Source organism: Micromys minutus (genome assembly GCF_963924665.1).
Source record: "Micromys minutus genome assembly, chromosome: 20".
Classification (NCBI taxonomy): Eukaryota; Metazoa; Chordata; class Mammalia; order Rodentia; family Muridae; genus Micromys; species Micromys minutus.
In genome coordinates, this window is record NC_137955.1 from 15,608,140 (window position 1) to 15,631,248 (window position 23,109).

A 23,109-nucleotide genomic window follows, 5' to 3' on the forward strand; every position below is an offset into this window, starting at 1 on the left:
AAATCTAGCCACAATCCTTGCTTGTATTTGAGGATTTCAGTTACCATGTCTTGTTTATGTCAGTGGCAGGGGGTGCTAAAGATACAGGTAGCTCCACACAGCTATTTCGAACATTCTGGAATTATCTTTACAGTCTTGTACTCTGTGAAGCTTGGGTTCTTGACTATGTCGACCAGTAGTTTTCAGCACGGGGGTCATGAGCCCCACAGAAGTGACATAACAGATATCCTTCATATCCAATATTTACACTACCATTTATAACAGTGGCAAAACTACAGTTATGAAGCAGCAATGAAGTAATTTTAAGGGTGGGGGTTACCACAACATGAGAAACAGTATTAAAGGGTTGCAGCATCAGGAAAGTCGAAAACCATTGATGAAGATGATAGAAAAGAATTTCAAGACCAGTCAGTACAAAGCGGACATGGAGTTTACAAGGAAGAGGTTTTAACATAGATTTTAACGGCCTTTAATAGAGAGTTACTTTAAGAAAGGACAGAGAGTTAGATGTGTGTGTGTGTGTGTGTGTGAGCAACAGTGTAGTGGGGATGGGGGAGGGGTGTGCTTACGTGTCCTACCAGTAGCCATATCCACAATTTTGGTGTCTTCTGAAGTTGGTTTGTTTAAAAGTTTTAAGGAGTGTTCTTCCCCTTTTTTTTTGGTGGGATGGCAATGTGGTTTCTGAGGTGTAGTGAAGAGGATGACAGTTGCTAAGGTAAAACTGCAGGTCACATTAGTAATCCAAAAGAATGAGGACAACTTTTAAAATATTATTATTATTATTATTATTATTTTACCTGTAAACGGTGTTTAGACTTATTTGTGGGGTTCCCAGAAAACTGCAGTTTTATACATGGGAACAGAGTGAAGCTATACCAGCTCACGCACACTTGACCGTCCAGCGTGTTTCCGTGTTTTCTTAGCGTTCTTACTTGAAATATCTCTATATAGGTGGAATGCTATTTATATGCAGACAACCTTCACAGCAAAGTTTGTTAAAGGTGTTGGACTTGTTGACTTTTATCTAGTCTCTGATGTCAGACCTCCTATTCTGTCCACGTGGGCTTTATTTTTACTGTGTTTCTATGCTGCGTTTGGTGCCGCTTGCTGGATACATAAACTGTCCAAAGCCCATTTTGATGATGTCTCCTTGGGCACTGATCCCACAGGAACATCTATGTTAGGAGTCCCTGTTCTCACTGCCTTTTCTATCATTCAATTCCGGTTACTTGTAGACATCGACTCAAGCCCACAACATTGTCAGGAGACTCTGTGGAATGGTTTTTATATTCTCACACCTTCATCATTACCGTTAGCTATCCACTAAGACCATGGAACCATCCAACTGACTTTTTTTTTTGTTGTTTTTGTTAATGCTGGAAGAGATAAAGATTTAGACTTTTTTTTTCTTTTCTTTTTTTTCTCTCTTTCTTTTCTTTTTTTAAATTGGACTCAATTTAGAGGCGCAGTTTTGGCTTTAAAAATGTTGTTTGTGGGTAAGTGATTTTTTTTCCCCCTCAGGTTTCCATTGGGAAACAGTATATCTCAACCTCTCCCTCACCCGGATTTTAACTTTTTCCTCTGACTTCTTGCTGGGCCCCAACGTTCTTGAGAAAAAAGCTTACTCTCTGTAGCCAGAGACCTGAGTCCTTGGGAAATAAATACAAGAGATATTTGGTGGGAATATATCTAGCCGCTATCCTTGCCAGTTGGTTCCTTGGCCATATTCTTAAAATAGAAGAATGACAGGGCATAACTTTGCCAGGACGGCATTTGTTCTGATCCAGAGACTATGTTTTTAAGGGTTTGAAGGACTCTGCCGCAGGAATCTTGATGGCACCGGCCAAGATATCTGAGTCTCAAGGATGGCAAACCCCAGTGACCATCCAGTACTCGTGGGGGGATTCCAGCAAAATAGAAGCTGGGATTTGGACATGTCTGGGCAGGTCTGCTGACTACACGGGGCAAGCATGCCTGGAGTCTATTTACATAACTGCTTTTGGCTGAGGTAGCTTTGTGTTGTGCTGCAACTGGAAACTGGGATAGGACCAGCAGAAATGTGTCAATCTTGGGAGGCAGGCCTTGAGAAAAATCTCCCTTAATAAGTGAGTTTCATTAGGTAACAGGATTCTTTCTCACCCGACAATCACATCGTTTTATTAGCAGATTGGACAGCACGTAAGCAGTCTGCTCTAGGGAATCTATAGATCTAATCTATAGATACGCTTTAGATTTTGCTTATTTTACTAGCAGGAATTAAGTTGACGGAATAAAAAGATAGAAGGTACATTTTGAGTTTTGGACAAGTCTAATAGGTGACTTTTTAAAAAAAATAAAATTCAATAAGGAATAATATCTCTAAGTCTATTTTTTTTTTTAACAGTACACTTTTTCTATGGTGCTCAGAACTATTTAGTTTTGTTGAATACCAACATGGGTAAAATAGTTTAAATTATATTTACCCTCCCTTCAAAAATTATTTATTCTTCTACATCAGGTCTCAGTTGGTATCATTCCCCACTTATTATTATTATTGGGTGATAAATCACAATAGCAATTGTTATACTAGGGGAGGGAACTTATTTACTATCCGTTTGGGGTGCCAGCCGCTGAGAACAAACACTTTGTACACAGACATCTGGAATTACTGTGAGGTGAGTTCTTTATCCTGACTTTAGAGATAAAGAAACAGACCCAGCAAGGCTAAGTGAGTTGGTCCTTTGTATGGAAAACATCGGGTAGAACATCAACGTTGAGTATTTGGAGTGTTTTACATTCATCTTTAAGAAAATGCTGATTCTCCATTTGGATAATTTATTTTTTAGAAATTCCCTTACTCGCAGCATTATTTAAGTTAAATTCCTGACTCCACCCCCCTTTTATCATATCAAATAATGCTTTTAAGGTTTATTGTTAATGATTTCTTTATTTAAATTTTATTTGTATTATGTTTTGCCTGTTGTGTGAGGGTGTTGGATCCTGGAGTCACTGACAGTTGTGAGCTGCCATGTAGTTGCTGGGAATTGAACTTGGGTCCTCTGGAAGAGCAGTCAGTGCTCTTAAGGTTTGAGCAGACTCTAGTCCTGACTTTTAGGTTTGTTTGTTTTGTTTTGTTTCTGGTTACATTTATGCATTCATCTTGTTTCTGTGTTTCTGTGTGTGGGTACTTTCTCTCCACAGGATGCAGTGAGTGAGGTATAAGGGGACAACTTTTTGGGTTCTGTTCTCTTCTTCCACTAAGCTGGTTCTAGGGGATCAGACTCTGGTCATTAAGATGGCTCTAAGCATTACCCACAGGGCCATGTCACTGTTGGTGCCCTGAGCTCTTTAGAAGTGACTTTGCACTACTCTTGCTTCCCTGGGGATGAGTAGAAGTTCCCTGTGTATCTTTCAAATGTTTGTCACTTGAAGTGAGATGAAATGGTTTTCAAAGAGTTTTAAGTTTTCATTGGGGTATATTTTCAAGCATTACAGGAAATTTGCCAAAAATGATAGCAGTAAATATTCCTCCGGGTCTTTTACTGAGACTTATTTGTTGGCACCATGCTGCCTTTATCTTTTTGTGCTGTCTTTCAATATACTGGCTACGAAGACCATGATAAAACATAGAGCACTTTGAAAGCCATTTGAAGATTACAAGTACATTTTACTCTTCCCTCAAAATACTTCTGTATTTCCTGACTGTAAGCCTGTTCTTTTACATAATTACAGTGCAGTCATCGGTTTAGCATATTTAACATGGGTACAGGTCTTCTCATTGGACAGTTTTATGAGTCTGTGAATGAACTCTGTAGGTCTTATAACATTTCTGTGTTAGGCACATTCTTTCAGGTACCTTGTAGTTGTCTTGTTTGAGGGTGACTTTTTTTTTTTTTTTTTTTTTTTTTAGTATACAAAAATCTACATTTGAGTGACATTGCAGAAATTGGGCTTTTGACTGACTTTTTCTATTATCATTTCATATTTTTTTTCAATTCCAAAGGACTGAGATGTAATCATACTAACATTAGAATAAGTTACTAGCAACTGTTTCTCTTAATAAAATTATCGTTAGATAATTTTTAAGCAAATCTTATATGAATGAGCATTCTTATTTATTTATTTACTTGTTGTTTGTTTATTTATTTTGTGTATATGAGTACTTTACTTATGTATTTTGAGTCATAGTTGGAATTCCAGTTATAATAATTGAGGGATAACCATTAATTTGAAAAGGAATTTCTAGGTTTGCAAATGTAACTCAGTGGTAGAATGCTTACCTAGAGATTTCTTTTTCTTCTCTTTGTTGTGGGGAGAGAGGTGTGCTAATTAAACTGGTGTAAGATTAGTCAGTGTAAAGTATGAAACTCTGAGAAGGAACTTGAGATACAGGTATTTTTTACGAGGCATGATTGATGCTGATAAATGTAGAATACAATTTTAAATAAATAACCTGGATCTTGTTTAATAGGCAAGCTGTTGGATTTATCACTCCTGCTTGCCAAGAGGTGCACCAGACCTTGTTACGTCTGAGCTTTTCACTCTGATTGTCAATGGCATCCCAGGATGTGGGCAGCGTGACAGTGTCCCGGGACGAAGCCACAAGCCCATTTCAGGAAGGGCCTTGAAACTGTATCTGGCCAGTCCTCCTTTCCTTCAGAGAGGGCCTCCCTAGCAGAAGCCAGAAGTGTGTCTGCCCTGGAGAAGTTATGACCACCCCCTCTTCGCAGTCAATGGTGACAGATTAGAATTCTGCACCTCCTCTTCCCCCTTCTGTGGGAATCCGGGGAACGACATTCTCTAGGCTCCTGCTCTATGCCTGCTCTTGCTTCTACTCAATTTCTCTCTTGGTGACTAGTTGAGTGCCCATAGTCTCCGATAGTAATTTTTAGTAGTCATTCATAAGAAAAAGGGACAAGCCCGCCAACCAGGACCTTGGTTGTTGAAAGACCATGTTTAGCACTGGTGAGGTTGATTGCTTTTGGCTCTCTCCCTCCTGGTTCTCTTCACTTCCTTCCAGCTTGCAATTCATTGACATTTTAAATATGCTGTTTAGACTGAATATGAAGCCCGCAAAGAATTAAAAACCCGTGCTGATGATTTATCCCATGTATCACAGGGGCCGCTGTTTCTGTCCCCAATACCATTCCCAGTGTATCACAAAACATCAACATTTTGAGTCTTTCTCCTACCTTGAATGTCATCATGCAGGGTGAATCACAAACACCATGGTGGAGGTCACGCCTGCTCTCCCACACCTTTCTGGTGTTGTCACACTCATGCCCAGTGCAGGACTTAGTGCAGGAGTTACTTCAGGAGTATTGACAGCACCTGTCAGCCTATTTCTATTTTTCTCCGCCACGCATGTGATTGCCTTTTTAACTTTCAAAACAATCTTATTTTCATCTGTGTGCATGTGTGTGTGTCTCCGAGTGCACATATGCATGCAGGTGTTCATTCAGGCCGGAAGAGAGCATCAGATCCCTTGGGCATCTGATCACAGAGCAATAGGCAGCCGTGAACTGCCTGCTGTGGGTGCCGGGAACTGCACTCTGGTCCTCTGGAACAGCATTGGGTGCTTTTAACCACTGGGTCAGCTCTCTAGCATGTGTTAGCTTTTAAGCAATGGAAAACATGCTTTATTTAGATGAGCTGAGTAGGCGATAGCAGGCCCATGACGGCGACAAGACAAGCAAGACTAGGAATAACATGTCACAGGGACACTAATAGATGTCTTTCAGGAAGGAAGTCACATCTTTACCGTTTGCTCCGTGGTTATATCACTGCAAGAATTACTGGCCCTCTGGTCCCCTCAGTTTTCACTGATTGGTCTAAATACTGGGGTTTGGTTCCCAGCACTCACATGGCCACTTACAACTATCTGTAACCCAAGGCATAGTCACTCATGGAAATAATTTTAGAATTTTGTGTTTCCCTGCATGTGTGTATGTGTGCCACGTGCATGCCTGGTGATGGGTCCTACAGAACTGAAGTAGCAGATGGTTATGAGACTCCGTGTGGGTACTGGTGAGCAACTCTGTAAGAGCAGTGAGTACTGTTGGCTGCAGGGTCAGCTCTCTAGCCAGCCCCTTTACAGAGACCTGATTGTTTTAAATCGTGGTTATGTGTGTGCCTGGGAGTGCAGGCACTCTCAGAGGCCAGAAGAGGGCCACCTTTCCATCCCTGGGGTAAATTTTTTTTTTTTAAAGATGTATTTCTTTTTTGTATGAGTACACTGTCACTGTCTTCAGAACACCAGAAAAGGGCATCAGATCTCATTAGAGGTGGTTTTTGTGTCACCATGTGGTTGCTGGGAATTGAACTCAGGACCTCTGGAAGAGCAGTCGGTCCTCTTAACTGCTGAGCCATCTCTCCAGCCCCACAGGATGATTTTTATCCTACCTCACTTTGGCCCCTCACCACTTAACATCAGTGGTTAACATACCCTTCAACACATGTATCACAAATGTTTTTACTAACAAACCAAAATAAGTCCCCCCCCATCACCAGAAACTGAGACCACTGGCTTTTACATTTTTTTTTTTTATTTTTTCACTCATCATTTATCTACAAATACACATTATAACTTTTATATACATTGCACATTTACATGGTAGAAAAAGTACAAAACTATATATTTAAATGAATTTATATTTAACTTGCCATGTTTGAAAATATAAAATTGCATCAGAAAAAAGTATTATGAAAAGCAAGAAACTTGAACTGATAAAGCTTTGATGGAACTTTTAGTGACACGTTGATTGAAAAAAAAAAAGAACTAATTGAAAAGGTACAGCCGACTAGCTCAAAGGAAACACCGAATGACAGGCTGAAAGCCCGACTTTCACCTCCCTTCAGTCTCCTGACACCCACATCACATGTCTTTGGATCTGTAACATCATAAAAGCACATCTCTAGAATTTTAATGCCTCTCTCATCCTCTCTCCCAGCGTTCACCAGAACAAGGGAAGCAGACGTGTCCTCCAAGATGCCTATCCTTCGTACCTTGTATCTGAGGCAGAGTTACAATGCCTTTTGGTCAGTCAAGATTCCTTGTAAACAAAACCCGAAGGATCAGGTATGTACAGATCGGGCAGCTGAGAATCCAATAAATAAACATGACAGAAACTGACATGCAAATTTGTTAAGAGGTGGGAAAGAGTCTAACAGTGAGGTGGGGGAGACAGGTGGGTGTGCACACTGAGGAATGGACTTAAAATGGTTTTACAAGGGGGAAAAAAAAAACAGTTTTACTTTACAAGCAAGAGACCTCACAATAAATAACAACTGCTCTTCCTTTCACGAATAAAGTTCTTCAAAAACAAGGTGTACAGTCAACCAGACATTTTTATGTATAAATTATAAAACATGACACGGTATAAATAAATGTCTACAAGTCTCAACTACAGGCCTCATCCAGTAGACCACAAACTGACCATCTCTCCACGCCCAGTGAGAAACAAAGTGGCCTGGGAGAGCGTTAGGACAAAGGTCCTTTAATGTATAGTTTTCCCCCCAAATAAATAAGCATACACTTATTTACATTATGAACAATATATTTTTTCTTTTTCTTATTTTCTTTTCTATCTTTTTTCTTTGCTTTTTTTTTTTTGATTTTTTTTTTAAATTTTGTTGTGTTTTTGTTTTTGCCCAAAGGCAGTGTCAACACTGAACACTGTTGGAGAGTTTACCACTCTAGAATGGAGGAGATAGGAAAGCTGTAGTCCTGGTCTTCGTCTTCCTCCTCTTCCTCCGTTTCTTCCGAGATGGCTAGATGGGGAATACAGGGGGAGCTGTTGTTTAAATACGGATAACAACAGCGCAGAAGCAGCTCAGTGTATGTTTTCAAAGCCCTCTGATACAGCCACATTACAGCGTTGCATTTTTTTTTACATGACTTGCAGTGTGATGCTTTGTTTTTTTTTTGGGGGGGGGGGCTCTGAAGTTATGTAATAAGTTTACTTAAAAAAAAAACAACAAACCACCATAATCTATGAAGTCAAAATTGCAGAAAGTTCTGAAGAATCAATGGCTCAGGTTTTACAGGCAGATTCCTGAAATCAGATAAAAAGCGCTCTTGTGTTCTAGGTACAACTACTTTGGCTCCTTAATTCAGAGTTAGTCGTGGCAACTGCGATAAGCCGCAGCCCAGGTGTGATAATATGAAGCTGTCTGGGGGGGGGGGGACCAAAACCGACTTTTGAAGCAGTTAGTTTAGATTCCGGTGTTAATGAGGCAACAGCGAAGCAAAGTACCAGGAGGAAGGAAGGAGCGTCAAACTGGACAGAGACTTTTTCATAGGCAACCCAGTGACAGGCCACCAGGTAGATCCTAAAAGCCAGGAAACACTGCAGAGCATTTGGCCGAGGATCAGTGAATTGCTGGTGAAATTTAGTAGCTATCTAGCACGAACAGAACCAGGTTTACACAGAGAGGTCTGCGTGCTTTTCTTTTTAAACTGTCCATCCCCCCAGGGCTTGCCTGGGGGGATGCCTTAGACTGCAGCAAGGTTAAAAATCACACTTACAGTTGCAAGAGCCCGAGTGCTTCACTTCAAGTAGCACACCAGAGGAGCAGGCAGCTTCCTTCATGGCACACTCGCTGGCGTACGTGGTGTTGTCGCTGGCGCAGACTGGCTCATCCGACTTACTGTCAGGGCACAGCTCATCACAGAGAGAGCAGCGACCTCTGCCAACCTTGAAATCCCATAGGCATTTCTTTCCGCCACCACACTGGATGTCTTCACAGGACTTTGCTTCTAGGATATAATACACCTGTGATGAGCAAACTGAGTGTCTCATTTTTTTCTTTTCTTCCACTCCCTATTCATGTACACATTATATATACACACACACATATATATATATTTATATATACATATATGCATATGTGTGTATATATATACACACATATATGTATATATGTATATATATACACACATATATGTATATATGTATATATATACATATATGCATATGTGTGTATATATATACACACACATATATGTATATATGTGTATATATATATATATATATACATATATATATATATATATATATATATGAATGAGTACTAATGGGTTAGTGACAGTGTCATACCAAACTGCCTTACAATCTCTCTCACACACACCCACACAGACACACACTGTGCTTTTCTTGCATCTTTTAGAACTGCACTAAAAAAATAATATTCTTTGGGTCAGAATCTCACAATCTCCTTGAGTTAACTGTGCATCTGATTATTTTCTACAAGTGGGAATTAAAAAAAAAATCAAATTCCATCAATTACCGGACTCCTGTAACAGGTTTTAGGAACTGTTAAGTAATTATTTTTCGCCTCCAGCAAGTCTGGCACTTTAAAAAATGTGTAAAATTGTGTGAGTTCTAAGTTTTCTGAGATGGAAAATTGTTTTTTGCTTCTTGCTGGCATGTCAATGCAACTTCTAGAAGACAGTGGCTTTTCAGGAGGAATGTTTAATGGATTTATTCATTGGTTAGTCCCGACACTTAGTAAAACACTTTTTTTTAAAAATTCTCCCATTTCTTTTTCTTTCCTCTATCCAGAATACCTACTGATACACTTTCCCTCATAGGCTAATCCAATGGATCTGCCCAGCAAGCAGGTGGCCTTTCTCAGGTGGCAGGCACTGGAGTACGTCACTCCATCATTTCCACAAAGGTACTGTTCGGAAGACGAGGGTTCTGGGCAAATCCGATTACAAGTCACACAGTAGGCATTATTGGTCTGGTCCACCACACAAGTGGAGCTGCCCGGACAGAAAACATCTCTGCAAGTCTCTGGAGAGAGAGAGAGAGAGAGAGAGAGAGAGAGAGAGAGAGAGAGAGAGAGAGAGAGAGAGAGAGAGAGAGAGAGAGGGAGAGAAATTTCAGTAGGCATCTTCTGGTCCTCGGGGATTAAGCAGCAATGCAAAATACCAGATCTTAGCAGTCATCTGGGGGAGCCTGGCTGTTTCCCAGAGGATCTGTGACTCTAGGCACATTACCCCTTAGGAGTTAGGTAAGACATTACCCCTTAGGAGTTAGGTAAGAGCCCCTTTACTTGGTATCACTATTGGATTCCCGAGCCCCTTATGCAGACTGTACTATCGATCCCCCATGGGTCTTTAGGGGTCTATGACTGGATGGAGATGGGCAAGGGCAGGACCTACTTTTACATTTGCCCTGGTACTGGACTTCCAGTTCCGGCTGTTCTTTACATCTGGCCTTGAGGAGTGCACATTCGTTGCGGTACGTCTTCCCATCCAGCCCACACACTGGACCCTTCCAGGTGATGTTGGAACAGTCTGGGGCACAGACGCAGCGGGGTTTATTCTTCTTGTTCATTCGGCACTTTTTCCCAGGTCCACAGTCCACGTTCTCGCAGGTTTCTAGGAGTTGGGAAGAGGCACGCATTCAAACCAAAGCCAGGCAGTTGGAGGGTCAGCCCGGGGGATGGGGTGGGGTGGGGCGGACTGGTGGTCTCAGATGTCTTGAGCAATCATACATCCGAGATGGAAGGGCCCCAGACAGTCTCCTGGAGGGGATATGGGGGGTTGGAGACCTCAGGCCAAGTCCTGTTTCCAAATTCTCTCAGAGACCACACATTACCATTCTCAGCTAAGAAGCCTAGGGACTGACCTCTTCCAACCTTGTTTTGCCTCCAGCGCAAACCGAGACGGATTCCACCTAGCTAACTCCACCCGGGGTAAAATTTAAAAGAAAAAAAAAATGGAGAAACTGAACAAAACTCTGCCAGTCCTAAGCCTCAGCCAGACAGTAGGAACGCTGAGGGCAAGACGCCCTCTACTGAGGGCCTGCCGCCTAGGGGAGAGGAGGCCCACCTTTACAAGGGATGCAGTTCGGGGCGCCCCCGTTGAAAATCATCCACTTGAAGAGAGTATTGTCATTCACGTCCTCCTCGGTCCACGAGGTGCTCAGCCGGCCGGTGCTGCAACACTCTTCCTTGCTAAGTTCCGTCTTATAGAGGACCTGGCAGCGGCCGTTCTTTGCTTGGCGGAGCCAGCAATTGCCAGCTGTGAAAGAGACAGGGATCGGGATGTGAATGAGTGAGCCCCGGGGGTAGTGGGAAGGAAGGTGGCTTAGAGCCGGGCAAAGAGGTCTGGTGGGGCTTGGGGGCAAGCGATGGGGGGGGGGGGCAGAAGGCAAGAGGGAGAGGGAGGGGAGGGGAGGGGGAGAGATAGATAGATAGATAGATAGATAGATAGATAGATAGATAGATAGATAGATAGATAGAGAGATCTTCAAAGGGGGGAGTGGGGAAAGACCGTCCGAGGTGGGAGGTGGGCTAGGGCAGCCGCCGCCGCGCATAGACATATCAGTGTCAGTTACCAATGACCCAGACACAACACGTGCAGCTTGCATTGACTTTTACTAGACTGTTTACTTTTACTCGTCCCATTTCATAACCTGCAGCGACTAGAAGAACCGATTAAAGAACCTGACCAAAACAGGATGCGACGGATGTTTTTACATGTCGGTTTCATGTAGGCGGTAAAAGAATTATTTGTGACAGGGGTTAAGAAAGTAAGAGAGGGGAGACGTGGAAGGGAGGGAAGGAGGGAGCGAAGGAGAGGAGGGGGGGAGGGAGAAGGAATATGAGCCTGCAGGATCAGATCTGAAAAGACATTTGTGAAAAATGAAAGCAAAAAAAAAAAAAAAAAAAAAAAAGCAGTCGGGCCCAGCCTGGATCTGCCCTGAGCGGCCTCGAGGCGCAGCTCGCCCGACGGGCCCGTTTTGCAATCCGCCAGCTCGGAGCACGCCCGCAGCCACCACGGTCTTTCGAAATCTGAGGGCTGCTTTCCCTGGCGCCCACGTCCGGGCACCCAGGGCAGCGCCCCTATCAGAAAGGCGGGTTGCCCAGTCTAGTGTCGGGCAGACGGCAAGGGCCGGTGCCCGAGAGGGCAGCCGTACGACACACAAAACCTTACCCCTCCAACAGGCAACGCAGAAGTGTTAGGGCTGGGTCACATATACCTACCTCCTGTCTACCAAGAACCTCTTTATAAATAGTTTCTTCTCCTGTCCCTTTTTTATGTGTTCGGACTTTAGGCAAGCAGACTTCTCATGAATCACCAAAGTGACTCGAGCCATTGGAGCGCAAACTGCGCGGTTACATTAAAAAAAAAAAAATCCCGCCTGGAGACTAATTGTAATAAAATAAAGCCATTTTTAATTTTAGAGGATAAACTTTAGAAATTTGCTCCTTAATCCACGTAGGGGTCTAAATAGCTTGCGGGCTGCTTGTTTCTCAGAAGTTTAACAGGAATGAGGCAAAGTGGAGAAAACTGTAAAGTACTTAAAACACTTCGGGCTAATAATTTGGTTTGTCTTCCTTTTCGCGGGGCTTGGGGCAGAGGGGTAGAAGGAGCATCCGCTAAGCGTAAAACTACCTCCCTCTAAAAATTTCAGTACCCACCATTTCCAAGTTTGGGCAAAGTTTCTGAAACCACGTCCCACCCAAGAAAATTCGGTATCTCCCATCCCCCACCCCGTCATATTTTTTTTTTTTTAAAGTCACCAAAAGATATGGAAGAAAGATGGGTAGACTGCTAGTAGGTCGACTGCAATCTCCAAGCTATGGATGCTCGCTCGCCCTTTTCTCGAGCCAGCCAGGAATAACATCTAAAGTCATTAGGACCAGAACTTGGAGCATCTACCCCTAACTACTGAGGCTCCAGCTCCCCCATTCGAGCCCTTTCTCTCTCTCTCTCTCTCTCTCTCTCTCTCTCTCTCTCTCTCTCTCTCTCTCTCTCTCTCTCTCTCTCTCTCTTTCTCTCTCAGATAACCTGGCTCTAAACTCCGCTCTTTATTCCGAAGTGTCACTGCCTTCAGTCTTTTCCTTCCTTCCTTTCCTCTCTACAGGAGTAGCCCGGTAGTCACAACATCTTCCCAGAGCAGCGTCGGTCACAACCGACCAAGTGGAGACGACAGAAAAGTAGAACCCCTGGTCCAGCCGAGCCTCCGGACGCATCCCCCTCCACTCACCCTGGGCGCTACGGTCCTCCATGAACTGGCAGAGCAGAAGCAGCAGGAGGCAGAGCCCGCCGGGCTGGTGCCTGGCGCAGACCATCCTGGGGCAGGCGCGGGGCGAGGAGCGCGGCGGCGGGTGGCTCGGGCGAGCGGCGCGCGTCGCAGAGGCGAGCGGCGGAGGGCGCAGCGATCCCGGCGCAGCCCCGCGCTCGCCACCGGCCGCCCGCGCGATTCAATGGACGTCAGAAGCCGGGCGCAGCCGCGCTTTAAATCTAGACGGGGGTCTCGGAGGTTTGCGGTGGGCGGTCTCCCAGTGTGTGGGGCTGTGGGAGGGCGGCCGCGACCGAGGGTGTGCCGGCTCTTTGGGGGTGGGGAGCTTTTAAAAGTTCAGTGTGAATCAGGTGACATTTCCCACCTTCTGGAAACCCTTCCCAATTATCTGTCGGAGGTGCCCGAAATCAAAGCGGCAGGAGGGGAATCGCCGAGTTCTTATTTGCGTAGGAGCGGGAGGGGAGGGGGAAGGAGGCAGGGGCGGGGGCTGGGGGCGACGCGTCGGGGGTGGGGAGGAACATCCACTTCAGTCCTGCACGCCGCCGCTCGGAGCCGGCGCGCCCGGGGTGGCGTGCGAGTGCGAGTGTGTGTGTGTGTGTGTGTGTGTGTGTGTGTGTGTGTGTGTGTGTGTGAGTGTGTGCGCGCGCGTGTGCTCGTGTGCGCGTGTGAGTGAGGGTGCTGGAGGAGGCGGGCGGCGGAGCGCGGGGACCCCGGGAGTTGGTCCCCAGCACCTCTGCTCCAGGGCTCCGGAGAGACTTCGGCAACACGGAGCTGCTGAAATGCCCGGGGGAGCAGTTTCAGGATCCTTCCCGCAGAGCCTCTGGCGCGGGGTCCCGGAGACGTTTTGTGTCCCGAGGTCTCTTGCGTGTCTTACTTTGCGGCCACCCGGCCCGCTCCCCCCGCCTCCCACTCCCCCAGCCTGGAGAAGGTTGCTAAGAACCCCGACCCCCGGGCACCTTCCCCCGGGGTCGAGCGCTGCGGAGACCCGGCCCTGGGTCTCCACAAGTCAGAGGCAAACAAAAATGTTTAACACCTCGGAGCCGGCCGCCCCCGGCAGTCTCGCCCTCTCCCTTTCTTTTCTCCCCTTTCACTTCGTCGCGTCTGGAGTCGCAGCCCCGAGCGGGGGCGCCGACGTAGGCGGTCTGCCCCCCTTCTCCCCCGCTCCGAGACGCCCCAGTTTCTGTCCCGAGTCTCTCTCTCTCTCTCTCTCTCTCTCTCTCTCTCTCTCTCTCTCTCTCTCTCTCTCTCTCTCTCTCTCTCTCTCTCATATTAAAAAAAAAAAAAAAGATTGCTCCATGATAATGAACTTCTGCAGTCTCAGTTTATTGAGTGCAATGCCTTGCATTCTTCGCCGAAAGTTGGCGGGTCTTCTCATTTATAACATTTTCTGGCACGCCTGAATGAAACTGAGGAGGCGATATTTCCTTTTATATAAAACGATTACTTCACGGAAAATGCTATATTGTTTGTTTCAAAGCTGCCTTTTAAATTTCTATTCTTTTCGCTTCTGAAGCCCGAACGGCAACAAACAGCGAACTATGCAGACAAAATTCTTGGACATTCCCAGGTCATTGGGATTTGCTCTACGGATTTCAAATTCGCCCTTCTTCTCTACCCCCCCCCCAGCTCCCCCCCCCCTCGGTCCTCCTCTCATCCTCCCACCCCCATCTTCCATCAACCTCCTCCCACCCCCTCCACAACTGCAAATAACTCAGTGATAACAGATTTTTTTCCACCAACTGCAGGAGATAGTGCTAATCTTTTAATAAAAGGTCCCATTACAATGGGATCTGTCTGGACAGACTATAATAGATCCCGAAATACAGCCGTGCTAATATTAGAAGACAGTTGTTTGGGTGCCTCTCAGACGGGCCCAAGCCCCCCTTTGAAAGTGGGCATGAATCACAAAGCCCCGCGGCCGCCGCACCTGCACCGCGCGCATTCGGTGCAGCAGGCTGGTAAAAACGGGTGACCTCGCCGCCGCTTTTCGCTTTATAATTACAGTCATGAGGACCGGAGCGGCGGGGAGGGGAGCGGGTGACCCGGGAGAGCCGGCTTTTTGCTCACTTTAGACGGCTCTGGAGCGCCACATCCTTCCTAATCTTTCCAGATTCATTTTGTCTGTTTCTGTCTGTCTGCCTGTTTGTCTGTCTGCCTCCTCCTCAGGCTTTTTCCTCCCTCCTCCCTCCTCCCTCCTCCCACTCCCCTCATCTCTCTTTCCCAGCCCTTCCCGGCTTCGCTCTCCCCTCCCTCTCCCCGGACTCTGCCCATACTCTCCCTCCCCTTTCCTTGCTTCCTTTCCTCTTCCCTCCAACGCATTAATGTGGAGTTGTTTAGTGCCCTCTAATGGTAGGCGACATTAACAATTAATAGCAAACTGTCCCCCTAGCAGGAGCTGCCACTTAAGGACAGAATTTCAAAGTTGAACCGTTTCTTCTTTACTCAGAGATACTTAGACTGTGATGCGCTGCGGGGAAAGTTTGTTTTTTCCCTTTCGTGTGTCCCCACCCCAATTCCAGGGGGGATATTTTCTTAAAGGAGAACTAACAATTACTGTTACTTGGCCCCTCCCTACCCCATACGTTTTTTTCTCCCTGCCAGCAAAACACCCAGCTTCTGTGTTAGCTAGATTTTTTTTTTTTTAAATCAAACTGTTTATCTGCAGCTGGAAAATAAGCATTTTAAGTGCACACAAGATCTTAGGTGGTAAATGACTGAGTCCTATGGCTACCAATGGCCATTAGAGTGCGTTTAGGATAAAAGCGTAATTACAGAAATTTATATTTCTTTCCATTTTAAATATCTTTTGGTTTCAAGTCATCAGGTAGCTGTTGGAAGTTGAAGGGATTTTCTTAACCATTTCAAAACTGGAACCAGATAAGAGGTTCAGATTATACTTATGCCCATGTGTAGATGAAGTCATTTTTATAAATAAAGGTTATTTATTCTTTTAAATTATGTATGTATATGTGAGTGGAGATTTACAAGAAGTCCAGATGATGGACCATGGGGTGGGTTCTGGGAACTGAACTCAGGTCCTCTGCAAGAGCAATACGTGTTCTGAACCCTTTTAACCCCTTAGGCATATCTGAATGAGGTCAGTTTGCCTAGACTAGCATTGGACTGTTGTGTAACAGTGAGGACAAAACACTTTCTCCTACAGGAAGTTCCTTATGCAGGAAGGCAAATAATTCAAAATAGCTTCAGGAAGTCCCCGAAACTGACCAGATTCACCAGGCTCCTTCCTATGGAGTTAACAATAAAAGCTGAGAGCCTAAAGGAAGGTGAGTTAAATAGAAGATTGCACGGAAGACCAGCTGCCTGAGAGGAGGAGAAACCAGCCAAGCTTCCTGGAAGAGGTTTCCACCGGAGTCACTTTGAGAAGACACTCTGGAACCCGTTGAGAAGCCTGCAGGTTGTGAAGTGTGCTACAGGTTTCCCAGATCTTGTGAACTGTCACCCGTGCTGGGGTGGGCCACGGTGATGCAGCTGTTTTTTGAGTCATTTCTGTTCCTGTAAGTAACCCCAATAAAGCACACTGATTCACCAGTCTAGACTTTGATGGCATCTGCACTTTCTTCTGTCATGAGATCTCTCTGGATTGAGTAGATGTGTGTGTGGCATCTCCCTATGGAGACTTTTGCCACAAAATAAGGCCCCCCCTTTTTTTGAAACATTGTTTAAAGGACTACAATTCCCCTTTTAAAATAACACTAAACAGTAAAAACACTGATATATCTTGTATGAGCTTATTAGATTTAAATATTCATTTACTAAGCAAGATAATCCAGTGTAAAGGAATCATACAAGCATATACTAATGCTACTTTTTTTTGGGGGGGGGAGTGCAGTTTTCCAGGCTAAATGACAACTAGGAAACAATTAATCTGAGTTAAAAGCATATTTATCCAAATAAAAGTATTTAGTCTACCCACACAAATTACATGTCATGTGCATGTGTGTGTATCTGTGTGTGTGTGCCATAAAATTATGTAAATTAATTTAATCCAAGACTTACCCACCCACACAATCCCAAAACAACTGGGAAAATAAAGTAATTTTTCTGCGTTTGCCTTTTGAGACAGGGCCTCATGTAGCCCGAGTGAACCTCAGGCTGGCTGTTTGGCTGAGGATGCCTTTGAACTCTGGCTTCCACATTCTAAGCTCTGGGATGACAGGTGTGTACCACCATAGCTGGTGCTCATTTCTGTTTTCCTTTTTGTCATACCAAACACTCAGAGTACCCACTCTCCTAACTGCATTGATGAGTGTTTGGCATCATGCAATCTTCTGGTGAGGTTAACACAGGTCAAGTTAAAACACCCACCATTCCATAGGTTCCCCTGTGGCCAGAAGACCCAATACAAGATTACTTCCAGTTCCAGAGAGGGTGACTGTGTAGGTCAGGGTTGAGGTCACTGGCAAACACAGTGTGGAAAACACGAGTTCCCGTTGCTTTTGGCCTTCTGAATAAGCAGCTTCGGTGTTTGCTTAGTGGTACAAACCCATCCTGTTTTTCAGCTGCACCTTGGATAGTATTGATCTGTTTGGGAGAATGTCTGCTCCGAATTTGCTCAGATCGGTCACCAGGACTCTTGTCATCCTGGGTGGCTTTCTGGTCACATCTGAGGAAACCAGTCCCATGTCAATGCCTGCTCCATACTGGTTTCCTGTGGGCCTCCCCAAGAGATCCATCTGGTTTCTATGGTGTCATACGGTACCACACACCTGTTCAGTGACATCACAGCGAAACAGCTGCAGCCTCTTTTACTGTTTTGTCTTTTATAATGTTGAATATTGGCTTGGTTGATATCTGAATGTCAAAGGCACATTTTTAAAATTAAAGAAAAAAAAAAAGAAGAAAAAATGCCATTTTTCATTTTTGTTCTATGCCTTCAAGTTTGACTGATTTTTTTCCTTTCTGCTTTGCCAAAAAGTAAATGTAAATTATGAGAAACACAATAGAACCACTTTGTAACCGAATTTCTGGGCACCACACAAAAAAGACTACTGTTCTCTGATTTTTTTCCAGCTTCAAAAGCTATCTTTCTTCTGAAGTTTATAAATTTAAAATATTAGCCTTTAACAAACAATTTAAGCCAGCTTCTACAACAGCAATTACGCTCATACTTGAACAACCTGGTTTAATGTCAGTCTCTAAAACAGGCCATAGAAGAGATGAGAATGGGTGTAGAGAATGTGGAAGCCATAACCTGGCGGATTTCATCTTGTGTTTTAGAAGTTAAACTTGTCTTGAATCAGATTTTGTCCTTCTAAATATAAGAACAGTTGGTGCATGGGGAGTGTTTGAAATGGTACAGTTTCATAGGCTAGAATGAGCATTTGAGGAAGTGGGGTGGAGCAGTAGTTCTGCATTGGCTGAGTTGTTGTGAGCCTAAAATGTGAAGAAATGTGATCCCAGTCAAACAGTGTTCGTACAGGAGATAAAAACCACTAAAGTTTAGAAAAAATGTCTTTAAAGAAAGCATTAAGGTAATAATTGGTTGTTTTATTTTATATAGTGTGTCAGTCAGACACAGTCCCCTCTTTCTTCTTAGGAGTACTTTCTTTTCTGTCTAACTCTGTGTGTGTGTGTGTGTGTGTGTGTGTGTGTAGTTTTATTTCCCCATTAATTTTAGAACTACTTTGATTTTTCAGAAATCAGCTAAGATTTGGGACACAAACACACTCTAGTCACTATCAGCATATTCAACTCAGCATAGTTAAGTCATTAAGGCAAGTCATTCAACTACTGCCCCAGGATAGAAACATTATGTGAGATTAATGGAAAGTTCTATATGTTTCAGGCCACTCAGATGAGATAAAGGACTCAGATATTTGAGTGTGACTGAAAGCATCAGTGTGGAAACTTCAGTACTTTCTGTCCCAATTCCATTTAGACAGTCTACATCATGAAAAACCCGAAGAGAACAAGCCCAGTATTTGCTGTTTTGTTTCCCGTATTAGCTTCAAAACAATGTATTGATCAAAGCGAGAGACTCCTTCCTGGATGATTCATTGGCTAAAAGTGAGTTGGCCTATTATAGTCATGTTACTACAGTTTGATTTCTGATATCTCATTTTGGCTTTCCATTAAGCAGTAAGCAATGGATTGTGTAATGACATAATTAGTTCTTTTCTAAGGGAGTTAGTGGTACTTGCAATTATTGTTTGGACATCTGTGATGTTGTCATTTTCATTAAGAAAAAACAAAAACAAAAACAAGCCTCCTGGCATGAGTCTTACCTTTGCTGTAGCGTCTACTTCCTTCAAAAAGGTCGTATTGTTTAGGATAGAGTCAGAGTTCAGTTTGTAGGCAGTTAGACTAGCTCTGGACATCAACTGTATTATGCTGATAACTTTTGCACAGCCATTGCTATAGTTTAAGGTAACATATTTAGGAACTTAACTCCAAAAGTAATGGGAGGGAAGGCACTTGGGAGGTATGGCCAGAGGACTATACTCTTATGGGCTGGATTACAGTTTTTCTCAAGGGGCTTAAGGGAAGGAATCTGTCCCCCTCACCCCTCTGTACTCCGTTCCATGTGAAGCTGCAGCAACAAGGACTTGTTCTGGAAGCAGGGAGAAGCCTTGACTGATACCAAATCTGCTGATGCCTTGCTTTTAGGACAATAAAAACAAAACAAAACTTCAGGACAGTGTTTTTGCATAAAAATGACCAGATGCAAGGTGTGTTCTTATAGTAGCAGAATGATACAGGACAGCCATCTTTCCATGTAGGGAACATTTGTTTTGCTTTTGCATCTTGTGAAAAAAAAAATCCCATGGTCTCATCACTGAGCTCTATATCTGGTCTGTGATCTGGCCTATTGATCTATTTATTGATCCTAAGCCAGTGCCAAACTGTTGTAATTACCAGCTTTAGCAGAAGCAATGAAGTCAGAGAGTATAGTTCTACTGTTTTGTTCCTCCTTTTCGTGATAGCATTAGGTAATATACCTGTCTTTATATAAAACTTATAGACTCTGCTTGTTTGTTTCTATGAGATCTTGATGGCGTTAGGGTTGTGTTAGGGCAAGAGTGGAGAGTTAGCATTTTACCAAAAAGAAATCTTTGAAAACTATGAACACAGTATATCCTTCCATTCACATAAAACAACAACAACAACATAACATTTCTCTCAACTATCTATGCTTTAGGGGATCCACACTGTGTTTGTTTGTCCATGAACCATGAAGAGCATATGTCGAAATAGGCTTTTTATTTTTTTTTGGAGTGTGAGCAGTTTTTACTTCTGTATCGCAGAGAACAAGTTATGGACATTTCCTTGTGCCGGCTGACACTTGTCTTCGTCCTTCTGAAGGCTGATTATCTGTGGCCATCAAAAGAGTGTACTAGGCACACTTCCCAGGAGAGCCAGGCTAATCGAGCAGAGTCTATTATGATCTTACTGGTGTTTCCTTTACACCCTGCTCAGGCTTTTCAAGGGAGAAAAATATCATTCACTCTGTAATTTACACTCAGCGAATGTTGAGAGAGATCCCTTATTGGCTAGTAGTTTGTGGAATAGTTTTCTATCATTTTTATGGAAGTAGACTCTTATTCGGAACAATCCATCATTACATTTTGGAGAGGCAGAAACATACAGTTTCCATTTGGACAACACTCTGGTGGCAGTTACTGTCTGCCTTCACTCCCTCTTGGGGAGTTATGGCATCTTTTCGGTAGTGGTTGGTGCCCGATTCATTGACCATCCCTGGCCTTCCCCTTGTATTTCGTTTTCCACCCATCGGAAGTGCAACATACCTTGTGCCTTTTGGAGCATGTATTGGTTTATTTATTTCTTTTCATGTAAATGTCACATTCAAAAGTAAACAATACTTTGTATTGTTTATTCAACAGTACTATTAAATATTTAACAATGGGTTGAGGTCAAACGGTGACACAACATGTGGAAATACAGGACCGATGATGCATTAAGTGTTGAAATAAATTATTTCAACACATGGTGAGCCTTGCTAGTTTTTAAACTAGAATGGGACTATATATACATATATGTGTACAAAAAAAACTGGTAGACAAGTTAGTTAGATGCAGTACTAGTTAATGTTTGCTTAATCTCATAGTCACTGTGTAGCAATATAAAATAGCATACATTAGAGGAATGTTTATTTGGTTCTCCAATACATTAGCTAAATAATGTACTCGTCTCAGTGTGATTTTCTTGCAAACAGGGTATGAAAATCAACAGGAAGCATGTGTTAATGGCTCACATGTGGGACAGATGGAAACATATCGTAGAAGAACCATTTAGTTGAGATCATTTTGGCCTCAAGACTTCTAATCTTTGCTTTAACAGAAAACATTGTTTTGGCCAGCCAGATGACACAACCGTCACATTGTCAACATTTCCATTTTTGCCAAGGCACCAGATTTCCTGAAGAAACTGTTAGGCAGTGATTCTTAACTTTTTTATGTTTGTGGTCCCTTTGAACAGCTTTGCAATATATGGACCATCTTCTCAGAATAGTACAGAGAATAGAACACTTACACATGCAAACAAAATTTGCATTTGTTCTGAAAGAGTTGTAGACATAGAAATCTATGCGTGGATATTGTATGGTTTCAAGGATCCTGGATTAAGACCCAGACTTTTGAAGGCTTGAGCTTCTAATGCAGGCTGTTGATTCTGCCAGTACACTTTGTCGACTTGCCTTCCAAGAACCCTTCATATTTTAGAAGTTAGAACGTTCTTTCTAGTGTGTAACTTCATGTATTTTGCAGTCTTAGAAAATTAGTGCTTGCTGCCATTGTGGTTGGAGTGCTGTCTTGAGTGACTCTCTCCCTGCTTCCTAATTACTGCCCATATACCAATCTGTTGCTTTGATCTTCAATAATAATTGTCTCATGCTGAGTACACATTGCATGCCTGGAACACGAACTTTGTGTGCCATTACAATTTCCCTTAACTGTATCTTGCAGAACATGTCTATGTTATCATCACCATTTTTGGGGTTGTTCCAGACAACATAGCAAAGTTGGGGTAATTTTAGGAGACACTCCAATTTTCATTATATTTATTTATTGTGAGTGCACATGTGTGTGCAGGTCTGAGAATAGCTTGCAGGAGTCAGTTTGTCCTTTTACCACATTCATCCCAAGAACTGAACTCAAGTTTAATGTTAAGCTTGGTGGTAGGTGGTCTAAGCCTTACCCCAGCTTTTAAATAAATCAAGTAATCAATTAACCTTCTCTCTCTATATATATATATATAACAATTTTATATTCAGCATCCATTCTGTTTTGTTTTGATTGTTTGTTTTTGGTAGCAGCGGCTGTCCAGGAACTTTTTCTGTAGCCCAGGCTGGCCTCTTACTCACAGAAATCCACCTGCCTCTGCTTCCTGAGTGCTGGAATTAAAGACATGTTCCACCACCAGGCAGTGCCCCCCACTCCACTTAAAAGTATTTTTAATTTGGTTTGCCAAGGTGTAATAGACATACCGCTATGTGCTAAACAAAGTAAGGTTTTTTAAAAAGGTATTTTAATATTCTATTTTTCTGCTGTCTTTGTAGTTGAGGTACATTATGAGGAAGAAGAAAAAAAGAAAAATTCCAGTTGACCCATTTATAGAGATTTCAATATGAAAGAGAGAACAGTTGTTTAATAAGGACAGTGAATAGTGTTGGAGAGAGCCAGGAGGGGTCTTCTGTAGGTAGCATTTAGCACTCCTGTGTGCATGGAAGGTGGGGGCTATCAGTTATGAGAAGTGTCAGAAGGTGGTGCTTTGGAAGAGATGGTAGAAGCAGACTTGTCATGCCTAGAAGGTAAGGAAGGACTCACTCAATAACCCAAAGAAGTTTTAAAGACTAAAAAGCAGCAAGTTTGAGAAACACAGAAATGGAGGTAAAAGGAGAAGCTGGTGGTTGCCATTATCTGAGCTCTTGTAAACATGATGGACGCTTTGGGTTTTCCAGAGGAAATCCTGTGAGGTCAAAGTGGTGTGAAGTCCCTTTGCATTTTGAAATGCTTTCTTCCCAGCTCAGTGGAGAGGGATGCTGACACAGAGGACAGGGCAGCTTTCAAGAGTCAGAGAATAGGCAGAACCCACAGGAAACAAGGTTGGTTCT

The 23,109-nt window shown here is 43.5% G+C and overlaps 1 protein-coding gene across 3 annotated transcripts; it reads right to left on the minus strand.

The window, feature by feature from the left end:
* Window positions 1–6,594: 6,594 nt before the first annotated feature.
* On the minus strand, window positions 6,595–13,375 carry FST (follistatin). 3 transcript variants are annotated; one of them, XM_080933600.1, is made up of 6 exons: window positions 12,984–13,375; window positions 10,820–11,011; window positions 10,148–10,366; window positions 9,552–9,776; window positions 8,507–8,734; window positions 6,595–7,749 (listed from the first exon to the last, which is right to left on the minus strand). In XM_080933600.1, the coding sequence occupies exons 1-6, from the start codon at window positions 13,066–13,068 to the stop codon at window positions 7,667–7,669; spliced, it is 1,032 nt and encodes a 343-aa protein (XP_080789726.1). In that variant the 5' UTR covers window positions 13,069–13,375; the 3' UTR covers window positions 6,595–7,666. The 3 variants fall into 3 exon arrangements, with proteins under 3 accessions (XP_080789726.1, XP_080789725.1, XP_080789727.1); XM_080933599.1 differs by having other exon boundaries at window positions 8,507–8,737; XM_080933601.1 differs by having other exon boundaries at window positions 6,595–8,033; window positions 8,507–8,737.
* Window positions 13,376–23,109: the final 9,734 nt, after the last annotated feature.

Bases quoted from the DNA above. Each gene is read 5' to 3' on its own strand.
- FST (XM_080933599.1), bottom strand. From the start codon at position 13,068: ATGGTCTGCGCCAGGCACCAGCCCGGCGGGCTCTGCCTCCTGCTGCTT. The intron at 11,012-12,983 runs GTGAGTGGAGGG...TCTCTTTCACAG, and splicing joins GGAGGACCGTAGCGCCCAGG to CTGGCAATTGCTGGCTCCGC. The intron at 10,367-10,819 runs GTGGGCCTCCTC...CCCAACTCCTAG, and splicing joins GAACTGCATCCCTTGTAAAG to AAACCTGCGAGAACGTGGAC.